At 40.6% G+C, this 10,924-nt stretch overlaps 1 protein-coding gene across 1 annotated transcript; it reads left to right on the plus strand.

The window, feature by feature from the left end:
* The first annotated feature begins 1,554 nt into the window (after positions 1-1,554).
* Positions 1,555-2,402, plus strand: LOC139758535 (cuticle protein 8-like). Its single transcript, XM_071680057.1, has 3 exons — positions 1,555-1,566; positions 1,676-1,807; positions 2,145-2,402. The coding sequence occupies exons 1-3, from the start codon at positions 1,555-1,557 to the stop codon at positions 2,400-2,402; spliced, it is 402 nt and encodes a 133-aa protein (XP_071536158.1).
* Positions 2,403-10,924: the final 8,522 nt, after the last annotated feature.

A 10,924-nucleotide genomic window follows, 5' to 3' on the forward strand; every position in this document is an offset into this window, starting at 1 on the left:
TTATTTCAGTTATTCAAGGAATGGTTTTGTTTACATCCAACTTACCCTCCCCAGTAACGTATGCTGACGGACACATCTCAGTTGGGTATAAACAGTCATCAACAAGGTGTTCTCTCCTAACAGGCTTGTACGTTCATGTTGACCCCGAGGTCGTGACCTTGTAAGGACGACCCTTGGATCTTGGCCTTTCCGTTATCTTTTGGAAGGAAGTGGTCTACGATATTGGTTTACATCCACTTATGTTTTCTTTTAATGCACACATATCATGCAGTAAATGATTGTAATTTTGTTTGTTAAGTAATTCACTTCAGGACTTAGTGCGATGTTACTGTGCTGAATTCTTTCAGTTCGTTGTTGACCTCAATCCTTTCCATAATCTTTACGTTCCGTCTCTTTCCACTGTCTTTTTAGCAGTATTTCAGAAGGTTACCCAGCGTATCTGAAAACATCCTCAGCTCATATGATGATTTTTCACCCGGACTCTAAACCTCGTATGGGTCAGACCTTTTACCTGTCTTTTAATGACTTTCCTAGGTATGTAAGCGAAAGGCTCTGCGTGTAGTATAGTTGAGTCTGATTGAAAACATTCATAGGAATGTGGTGCATACGTGTACTTTAATTTATAATAAACTTTTTGCACTTGCAAGGGAGGCAATTCTGCACGCTTAGTGTCCCATCTCTTCCACATACTCACTTATATACAACTCTGTCTATATCCTTTCTTCTGCCTACGTCCTGTTTGCTGTTGATTTCACCAGACTAGTTTAAAAACTTGATTGTTGTGATCAAGTTACCGTTCGTTCTTCTTTCATCCATACATGTGGATGTTAAGCCCATATTCCTTACACACATTTTGTATCATTTTCTGTTCTTCTAATGCGGGATACTGGCGACAGTTTACAGAACAGATGTGAGTGTGAGTGATTTTACTTATATAGATAAAAGTAGAGATAAATAAGGAACGGGTTTTTTAATTTGGGAAGCCATTTGGCTGAAATTACAAGGATGAGAAATTACAGAAATGACGGGTGAAGTGTTTGCTCCACACGATAGGAGAACTTATAGAACTCTCCGACAGTCGATCACAAATCCCAACTAATGCTCTGTATGTGTGTCTGTGTGTGTGTCTGTGTCTCTGTCTCTGTCTGTGTATATGTATTAGCGACATTCTCCTGTGTCTGTATGTCCACTGCATCAGGATACTCGCTTGTGATTCCTGATGGTACACGATAAGTATGAGATTAACTGTAAAAACATAAGGGATTAACCTGTCCTACACACAGACCCAAAAATTACAAGCTGCTTTACACGGAAGATATGGATGATCTGTCGCAGACATTTCCATAATGTGCTAATCATTCTTGTAACACGGGCCAATTCTATCAAAGGTAAAGCTCATATTAACAAAGAAAAAAGCTGATAAAAAGTTGCTTTACTTTCCCACTCACAAACCTGACGTCATCATGACCAGCAAGGTCAGCGGTGCCTTCAGTATATAATCCACGCTTGTGCCTCACTCACCATCAGTCCCAGTCTTCTCCAGCCATCTCTACCATGGCTCACAAGGTAGGCTCGTCTACTGATATGGGGAATAGCCCCAAAGCATTCAATACCTTAAGCAAAATAAAGACTATTACATAACTGATTTTGTATCTTAATATAAAATTAATCTCAGTTCGATGTTTTACAGATTTTCGTCCTGGCCGCCCTTGTGGCTCTTGCCTCAGCCGATATTCTTCCTAACTACATCACCCCACTTCTCTCCTACAACCCTCCACCACCTTCCTACTCCGCTCCTCAACCTGTGGTAAGTCGATCTCCATATGTGACCATCTTCAACTAGATCTGTCGTAGGATTGTAAACATGTCTAGTGTCCACTACATCCTCAATCTAAGATATGAGATTATAATTATCATTATGGAAGAGGAATATCTATTTTCACTAATGTGGTATTGCCCATATTCCCAACAATGCTCTTACGATGGTTCGATTTCACGCACATTGCCGTCATTAATGAAGCTCAAAAGATTGATATTCTTACATCATCCTTACCAAGGAAGGTCCTAAGCATAACCTGTCTAGGACTTAGATAGTCTCTATGTTTTTCATTTACTTATTACATATTGAACATCTTATTTCTCAGGGTCCTGCCCAGTACACCTTCAACTGGAACGTAAAGGATGACTACGCTGGCAACGACTACGGCCACGAGGAAACTCGTAATGGATACGACACTTATGGATCATATTACGCCCTGCTTCCCGACGGTCGTTTCCAGAAGGTTGACTATACCGTGAACGGCGACTCCGGCTTCCTGGCCCAAGTACAATACGACGGCGAAGCCCAGTACCCTATTTACCAACCCGGTCCCACCTACCAACCGCCTCCCACCTACACCTAAAATACCTACCAAATGATAATTGATCATTCTCTTGACAGAATGCATTATTTTTATATAACATAGTATAAGAAAAAAATAGATATCAATCATATATCATTCATTTGTATAATATTCCTTACTTCGTATCTCAAGACAAACTTCTTACTCATTGACGCGTATACGACCTGAGCAATCTGCTGCGGGTCCGCCTAAGATGTCACCACCACGGATGCACTTCGGTGCTGACATGATGATAATCATATTGGTCTTGCTTGCCTAACCGGATGAAATATAAGGACAGCGTACATATGTTGATCTGTAGCTCGGAATGTAGTTCAGTCACACATTACCTACGGCTGTGAACAAATATGTAAAAACATCATTTAAAAGCTGGATGATGCTTACCCGATTATTTTCCTTCGTTGACAACACCACTGATGGAGATATAGTCTCACTGTTGGTTACTACGCAGGTTGTAATCTTATCTTATCGGAATTATTGGAAGGCGTATCTCAAGTAATCATTTAACGTAAACTCTCAAAGACATGGATGTTTTGCCTTGCTTGATTATAGTATCCATCATCACCTTTTACACAGAACTGTGGTCACATCACATTATTTGCAGGAGACCTTGGCTACACAAAGTAGGGAGCAGTTGCTTCAGAGACTCCTACATATATATACGTATCCAGTTTCAACCTTCAAAAGAGCAATTGCTGCACACAGGCTTACCTTCAAGGTTGTCTAAAATAATATATCAGCGAGCCCACTCATTTGATATGTAGAAGAAGACGGGGAATCTGATTCTGTTACCCATTTCCACATATCAGCTCGGATTATGGGCTTCTCATTGACTATGGTTTTGCACGTAAAGAGATAACTGATTCAATCATTTAAGTTATTCAAGAAATGGATTTGTTTACATCCAGCTTACCCTTCCCAGTAACGTGCACTGACGGCCACATCTCAGAAGGGTGTAAACAGTCATCAACAAGATGGTCTTTCCTACCAGGCTTGTACGTTCGTGTTGACCCCGAGGTCGTGACCTTGTAAGGATGACTCTTGGAAATTTTGCCTTTCCGTTTTCTTCTGAACGAAAGTGGTCGAGGGTGTTGCTTTATATTCGGTAGTGTTCTTTTTTAATGACGCACACACATCAACCAGTAAATAATTCTAATGCAGTCAGTGATGCAATTCACATCAGGATTTAGTTCAATACTACTGCGTTGAATTCTTCCAGTTTTTTTGTTATACTGGCCCTTTTCTATTGTCTTAGCACTCTGCCTCTCTCTACTGACACGAACAGTATTTCAGGAGGTTTGCCAATCGTATGAGCAAACAATTGATAACATTTTACCTGGACCCTGAACTTGGTGTAGGTCAAGACCATTCAGTATTCTCTTAATGTCTTTCCTAGATATCTAAGTGAGAGGTTCTTTGTGTAATGTATTTTTCATGTGACTGGAAGCATGTGTAGGAATGATGTACAAACGTGTAGATATTCGAATCACTTATCTGCATTCTCATGGGATGTAGTTCTGCATTCTCAGGGTTCCACCTCTCAACTTGCTCTGCGCTCATACAGCTTTTATAACTTGTACATGATGTCCTCATAAGAGTCTTTATCACTTACTTTATTCCACCTATACTCCACATATCTACATCTTTTCTAACAAGTACATTCCTATGTCTGTTCACGTACTGTTCACTGTTGACTTTACACAATCTGTTTACAAACTTGATGGTTGTGATCACTTTACCACTCACACTCTTTTCCTCGCATACGTACATGCTGATCTAATATCGATTTTCAAACACATTTTGTTTCATTTTCTATGTTCCTTCTGTGGGACTCTAGTGCCAGGATAGGAGAAATATATGAGTGTAAGCGTTTTTAAGTATGTAGATGAAAATATATAAGAAACGGTTTATTGAATTCAAGTTGCCATCCGGCTAGAAATATACAGTTGAGAAATTACAGAACTGACGGGTCATGAACATGAGTGAGGTGTTCTTTCTCCACGACACTGGAACTTATCGTGTTCCCCGGCAGTTGATCACAAGTCCCAACTGGTGGCGGTGGTGGTCGTGGTGGTGGTCGTCGTGTGCGTGTGTGTGTGTGTGTGTATGTGTGTGTGTGTGTGTGTGTGTGTGTGTGTGTGTGTGTGTGTGTGTGTGAGTGTGTGTATGAGTGTGTGTGTGAGCCAATTTTCCTGTCACTGGACGCCGATAGCATCAGGAAACTCGTGGTCGTTGCCTGAGGGTGCGTGATAAGCATGAGATACGAACTGCTTTACAAGACAGATACAGATGATGTGTCGCAGGTACTCCATACTGGTCACATGGGCCAATTCTACCTACGGTAAGAATGACATAGATAAAAGAGGTTGATAAAAAAAATTTGCTTCACTTTCCCATAGTCCTGCCCAGTACACCTTCAACTGGACCAAAAAAGATGACTACGCTGGCATCGACTACGGCTACAAGGAAACTCGTAATGGATACGACACTCAGGGATCATATTACGCCCTGCTTCCTGGCGGTCGTCTCCAGAAGGTTTCCGACACTGTGAACGGCGACTCCGGCTTCCTGGCTGTAGCTGGCTACCGCGGAGATGCCCCATACCCTGCCACTACCTACCACCCTACCTCTGCCTACAGTTAATGTAATCACTCAATGACATTGGAATATCTTATCACTGAAATGCATGTATAAACACAGATAGATGAGTAAGACAAATTAGATACCCTCTTATAAGATAACTTATTCATTCATCATAATATACGGTGTTTCCATCATGGCGTTTGTCATGAGCTGAAATTCCACTCACGCAGACATCTGAGCCGCTGTCACTGCTGACTGTAACTTCACTTTGACCTCATACGATCTAGGCTCATCAATGTGGTCAGAGGTCAGAAACAGACAATTTTGACCTTAAAAAGAGAAGCTCCAACGCCTCAGGTCTTCCACCTTTGAACAATCTAATATCCTAGAGGACCCTAACGATGGACATGGCAATCACCCATCGTTAACAAGCTGCGTGGTTGTTCCCAAAGACCCGTACATCAAATACTGAGTGAAAAGAAAAAAAAAAACAGCTCCAGTGTCGCCAGAGTGACGAGCACATAGACATACCCATCCCACCAGGTACGAAATAGTTCTTACTTTGAATCTTTAGTCTGAAATTGTCATATCTATTGATGTCCATGGAGCCTTAGCACTTAGCTAAGAGTACGACTGTAATGCTTCTTACAGGCATGCATCTCTCTGCTTTCATGGCAACATTCGTTTCTGTCTTAATTGTTTACCAAATCAGTGTACACTCTAGAGATTGATCAGTTGTCTTAAGAACTGTACTCATGCAGGCCATGACACGGAAAACAAAAGACATATGCAGCCTAAATATTCCCTTTCATCGCTTTCCATTATCTTCCATTAATTCTCCACGAAATACCCCGCACCTCTCCACCCTGGACCTCTCCACCCTGGACCTCTCCACCCTGGACCTCTCCATCCTAAACCTCTCCATCCTGGACATCTCTACCCTGGACCTCTCCATCCTGGACCTCTCTATCCTGGACCTCTCTATCCTGGACCTCTCCGTACTAGACCTCTCCACCCTGGACCCCTCCACCCTGGACCTCTCCATCCTGGACTTCTCCATCCCAAGCTTCTCCACCCTGGGCATCTCCACCACGGCAGTGAAACAAGAAAAAAGTCTCTGTTTATCTGGATCAATTCATTAAAAACTTTTTACGTCTTAGTAAGAACTTCAGGGTTCTTTTCCCCTAGCGATTGCTGGGTATTAACCAGGTGAACTGCTGAGTATTAGCCAGGTGAACTGATGGTGTTTGCTGGGTATTAGGAAGTCGAACTGCTGGGTATTAGCTTGGTGAACTGCTGGGTATCAGCTTGGTGAACTGCTGAGTATTAACCAGGTGAACTGATGGTGTTAACTAGGTATTTGCCAAGTGAACTGCGACAGACAAGGTTGTGCTTTGCGGTCATCTCAGTGTCTGAAGGCCAAACCACCTGTCGTCCTATGCCTCCTCAAGAGCTGCGTTCCCTCCTCCCACAAGTCGTCCGGTTCCCATCCCATTACTGTCTCCCTTTCACCAATGAAAGTGGGAGGGATCAGGTTAAACGGTTAACGTTGATAAGGATGTGATTAAATATATCCCCAGAAAATATATTCATGGAGCTGGATGTATAGCTTAGCGCTGTGATAAAGAAAAATTTTCCGAAAAAGCAAGATTTTTCATTTGATATTTTGATGTAATATCTTATCTAAACAACTCCATAAGTATGTTAGATTCTACAATCAGTCTGTCCTGTATGCTAATTATATCTGGGTGTTGGCTGTTAGCTGGTAGCTGGGGGCAGGCTGGTAGCTGGGTGAAGCCTGGTAGCTGGGTGAAGGCTGGTAGGCAGGATACTGAGCCTCGCCTTCATGTTCAACTTGAGCCACGTAACCGGAGTCGCCGTTGACGTTGTAAGTCACCCTCTGTAGACGACCGTCGGGAAGGAGCACGTAGTAGGAGCCCTGGGTGTCGTATCCGTCCCGAGACTCCTGGTGACCGAAGTCGTTGCCGGAGTTGTCGTCCTTCACGTTCCAGTCGAAGGTGTACTGAGCAGGTCCCTTCTGTTATCATGTGCATAACTCACCAGCTGAGGTTCTTCTTGCTTAGCTTCCATGGGTTCGTGTCTTACTAGAAAAGAACATTGGACGGAATGCTATTGTTAAGATAATCTTGATGTGCATCAAAGTTTTACAGATTATTTCAAACCGGTAGATTACGTTTGTTTTTGACCGTCAAGGTGTGACTGACATAATCGCTGCGGCAAGAGCGTTGTACGAGGCAGCTGGAGCGTTCCAGGAGGTAGCCGGAGCGTTATAAAAGGAACTAAGGTCAACTATGGCGACACCCCACGGAAACATAAAGAAAACTGGAAAGTATGAAATGAAACCAATGAAGCAAAGGAAATCCAAAATTACTTATATATTCATTTTCATGTTTGTTCCTTTGGAAGTACATCTTCCTGAGATCTACCCATTACACCATATTGTCAATTGCAAAAGAAGCGAGACATATTCAGCAGTGCCCCAGTGAGGTTGATATACAGGAGATTCTGTCCTCCACACTGGCAACTACGCCCGTTACGAGAGGGAAAGCTGGAGAGTCTCTGACATACGTAAAAGTGACCTACTAAATTGGTTCACTTCTTGAGAACCTTCCCCGTGATGAGACGGCATGTTGGAGCCTCGTGACCACCAGCTTCGTCGTGACCTCCAGCACCCAGCGGGAAAGTTCAGAGTTCATGATCTTCTGTACCTCTTGATGTGTCATCCCAAATGAAGTTGATGGATGAATTTCTGAATACATCACGTCGCTTCTAGTGTGAATGATAATTGACTGTTTACTAGTACAAACCAGATGAATTGTCTACCTATACCTTCATACCCTCTACACTGTGTGGAGACCTTCGTTCAAACAGTCACATACCAAGATATAGAGAATCTTTACTGACATCGGAAACGCAATGTATTATTCTCAGATATCTATAAGATGACGCTCTTGAAATGGCATCATAGGGTTTACTTGGTTGAACATTCATGAATTATATGATTCATCCCAAGCTGTACTAGTAGTAGTAGTAGTAGTAATACTAGTAGTGATAGTAGTAGTAGTAGTAATCGTAGTAGTAGTAGTAGTAGTAGTAGTAGTAGCAGTAGTAGTAGTAGTAGTAGTAGTAGTAGCAGTAGTAGTAGTAGTATTGATAGTAGTAGTAGTAGTAATCGTAGTAGTAGTAGTAGTAGTAGTAGTAGCAGTAGTAGTAGTAGTAGTAGTAGTAGTAGCAGTAGTAGTAGTAGTAGTAGTAGTAGTAGTAGTATTGATAGTAGTAGTTCATAGTATCAGTAGTAGTAGTAAGTGCAGGAGCAGTATTATAGTAGTGGGGTTCATCAACGTTAACATTTGTTTAAGTACATATTTATCAAAATATTCATCTTTGATAAGTAGATTATCACTGTTCTCGCTACTTCTTTCCTCTCCTCACATACCACAAGCCTAGTATGCTTCACTCAGCGAGCCGTGAGCCCCATGCAATAAGTGGTTAGCAACAGGTCGTTTCTCGTCGCATCTGGTTTGTCGTTTTGAGAACAGCAGTCGTTAAGGTATATCATGAAAGGTCGATATGCCTCCTCAGATGGAGTATCAGTCGACCAAGTATATACAAGAAGTCGATAGCTGTACCTTAGTGGATTTCACTCTGAACAAGGTCGGTCTTTGTCGATTTGGTGAACTATGAAAGGTTTATATTCATCCATAGCCGGGAAGTAATCGACGGTGTGAACTACGTAATAGGTCGACATAATCATCCCTCCTTGGGTACTGGTCGTTCCAGTACACTACGTTGGGTGTAGTACACTGCGAAGCACGACAGCTGAGGTTGTTGCTACGTGATCCTCTCAACGTCTGGAGCCTAGACCACCTGTCGTCCTCTGCCTGCCTTACCAGCTGTGTTCTCTCCTCGCCCCCACGTCGCTCCGCTTCCACCTCTCTGCCGTAGCCCTTTCACCAACGTAAGGGAAACGAAATGACGTGATTCAATGAACTGCCGCCGCTCAACAGGTACACGATAGTCACGGTATTTGTTTGTCATGTTGCTGTTTCCCACAGTTTATTTGAGGAAGCCGATCCAACGAAAGCGTTCTTTCTCGTATCTTGTCTTACCTCTTCTTTTAACCTTTCCGTCTTGAAAGTGAAAACTTACAAACTCCTGTGAACTTCAAAGTAATCCTTGCTGCACCTCTTTGTCTTCACCCTCCAGCCATTTAAAAAGAAACATAAAGTCAAATGTAGTTCGAGTAAAATCTACAAGAGACGTCATCACTTCCCTGACATGCAGTGCAGCTAAGCCCTCACCGTCTCCCATCAATTCCATTCCTAATGTCATACGTTGGATCAGGTACATACAGTCTCACAACTCACACAACCACATCCACAACCCGTAGAGTAAAACATGAGTATCCCCACCAGTTAAACGCCCATCCTACTTTATCAGTTTGTAAATAGAGCTGGTTTATCATATATATATATATATATATATATATATATATATATATATATATATATATATATATATATATATATATATATATATATATATATATATATATATATATATATATATATATATATATATATATATATATATATATATATTCTTTTTTCTTTTAAACTATTCGCCATTTCCCGCGTTAGCGAGGTAGCGTTAAGAACAGAGGACTGGGCCTTTTTTGGAATATCCTCACCTGGCCCCCTCTGTTCCTTCTTTTGGAAAATTAAAAAAAAAAGATATATATATATATATATATATATATATATATATATATATATATATATATATATATATATATATATATATATATATATATATATATATTTTTTTTTTTTTTTCATACTATTCGCCATTTCCCGCGATAGCGAGGTAGCGTTAAGAACAGAGGACTGGGCCTTTGAGGGAATATCCTCACCTGGCCCTCTTCTCTGTTCCTTCTTTTGGAAAATTAAAAAAACAAAAAAAAAAAAAAAAACGAGAGGGGAGTATATATATATATATATATATATATATATATATATATATATATATATATATATATATATATATATATATATATATATATATATATATATATATATATATATATATATATGTATATATATATATATATATATATATATATATATATATATATATATATATATATATATATATATATATATATATATATATATATATATATATATATATATATACATATATATATATATATATATATATATATATATATATATATATATATATATATATATATATATATATATATATATATACATGTATGTGAGAAATACTTAGAAAAGCAAATGGATTTGTATGTAGCATTTATGGATCTGGAGAAGGCATATGATAGAGTTGATAGAGATGCTCTGTGGAAGGTATTAAGAATATATGGTGTGGGAGGAAAGTTGTTAGAAGCAGTGAAAAGTTTTTATCGAGGATGTAAGGCATGTGTACGTGTAGGAAGAGAGGAAAGTGATTGGTTCTCAGTGAATGTAGGTTTGCGGCAGGGGTGTGTGATGTCTCCATGGTTGTTTAATTTGTTTATGGATGGGGTTGTTAGGGAGGTAAATGCAAGAGTCCTGGAAAGAGGGGCAAGTATGAAGTCTGTTGGGGATGAGAGAGCTTGGGAAGTGAGTCAGTTGTTGTTCGCTGATGATACAGCGCTGGTGGCTGATTCATGTGAGAAACTGCAGAAGCTGGTGACTGAGTTTGGTAAAGTGTGTGGAAGAAGAAAGTTAAGAGTAAATGTGAATAAGAGCAAGGTTATTAGGTACAGTAGGGGTGAGGGTCAAGTCAATTGGGAGGTGAGTTTGAATGGAGAAAAACTGGAGGAAGTGAAGTGTTTTAGATATCTGGGAGTGGATCTGGCAGCGGATGGAACCATGGAAGCGGAAGTGGATCATAGGGTGGGGGAGGGG

This window comes from Panulirus ornatus, chromosome 30, assembly GCF_036320965.1.
Source record: "Panulirus ornatus isolate Po-2019 chromosome 30, ASM3632096v1, whole genome shotgun sequence".
In the NCBI taxonomy this organism is placed as follows: domain Eukaryota; kingdom Metazoa; phylum Arthropoda; class Malacostraca; order Decapoda; family Palinuridae; genus Panulirus; species Panulirus ornatus.